The sequence below is a fragment of the Aplysia californica genome, unplaced genomic scaffold, assembly GCF_000002075.1.
Source record: "Aplysia californica isolate F4 #8 unplaced genomic scaffold, AplCal3.0 scaffold00341, whole genome shotgun sequence".
NCBI lineage: Eukaryota > Metazoa > Mollusca > Gastropoda > Aplysiida > Aplysiidae > Aplysia > Aplysia californica.
Window position 1 is genome coordinate 589304 of NW_004797611.1, and position 1571 is coordinate 590874.

General features: G+C 36.4%; 1 protein-coding gene across 1 annotated transcript in view; it reads left to right on the top strand.

Annotated features, from left to right (window-relative positions):
• Nucleotides 1-1571, top strand: part of LOC101856198 — a gene marked incomplete at its 5' end in the record, with an annotated part of 19370 nt that overhangs the window by 2980 nt on the left and 14819 nt on the right. The window contains 1 exon segment of the mRNA XM_005102787.3: nt 1100-1203. Coding sequence (XP_005102844.2) covers nt 1100-1203 — 104 coding nt within the window.

Consider the following 1571-nt stretch of genomic DNA (forward strand, 5'->3'; position numbering starts at 1 on the left):
TTTTAGTAAGAGTAAGATTTCCACAGCACTGACAACACAATAGGGTCATATATGACATGTGCCGAAGATTAGAGGTGTTACAAGAAGAGAGTAACCAATACCAAAAAGAAGGAGGGGAGATTTATAAGGATGACAGATGTTTGATAGGTAAGAAAGAGCAAACAACACCAGAGCACTCGCCAACCACCCACTATCTAAGGATAGATAATGACCAAATGGTGTCAAGATACGAGTATATACACGTATATGTGAGGTATCGAGGTGAAATCAGGCCTTCGTAAAAATAATGAAATCGAGGAAAATGTCATTTTTCCATCAGTTTAGCAATTTTTATCAAAATCTTGTTTTTTGGCTAAACACCTTTTATGTTCATATGAAAACACATTTCCATATACATTTTACTAAGAAAACCCTTGTTTAAAGACAAAATGGGTAATTTTCAGTTTTCAAGGACTCTTAAAGTATTTAATTAACCAAACTTTGGCGTCCATTTTCTTGCTAATTTTACTTCTGAAACCAGACGACCTCACCTCCTTCCATCGCAAATATCTCGACTTCTATTCAAGATAAATGGATATATTTTTTATCGAAAGCAAGGCAACTGAACAACCTTTAAGATGACACCAATAACTCCACATGTCCAAAAATTGACGAACACCTGATTCCGCTGCGTTGTGACACATATGTTGAGGTTTAAATTTTAAATATATAGCCATAGAGAGAGAGTTGTAATGTTTCTAGGAAAACTTAACTTAGGTTTTTATTACATTTTCATTCTTGGATGAATGGGAACACTTGCTCGTATGTGAGAAGGTCGTAGGCATTAGAAAGGTCGTCCTAAGCTGTAGAGGACACAATGGAATTTTACGTTGGGCTCTTTGTTCTTTGGGGTTTGGGGTTGTTTTTGTTTGGGGGGGGTGGTTGGGGGGTTGTTTCTTGTTGTTGTTTTTTTGGTGGGGGATATGTTGTTTTTCTTGAGTTCTCTCTTTGTTTTTAAATTGAATAGCTATATCTGAAGTAGACAACATTCTGTGTGCATTACAAAGGAATGTATATACATATAGATATATATATATTATATATCTTTGCTTATCCTTAGGTTACTTTGAAAGAAACGGGGTGAATGTATGGGCAAGCAACCCTCACTCTCACAGGACAGAGGAGGACTCAGTCATGAATGGACAGGTCATCATCGATGCCAAGGTAAGGATTTTCTGAAGGCATCTCCGGAGATAAAATGTTTGCTGTCAACATCTTTATAAACGTAGATGAGCTTTATACTCTATACCGTTCGGTTATAATAAAAATTCCCAGTTTGGGGGAGGGGGGAGGGGTTGTTTTACATATTGTATTTGTTTTGTTGGGATTTTGTTGTTGTTGTTGTTATTTTGGGTTTTTTGGAGTTGGGGTGGGTAAAAAAAACATGCCTTATTTATTTTTATTTTTTAACACAATTCAAGCTCGGATACGAGATAATAAGATAAACATTTTGTAAGTAAGTAGAAACATCCCGTGCGCTCGTTCAAGCTCTCTGTCTTCTTACTGTCTCCCTCTTTTTTTTGTTCTCTTCC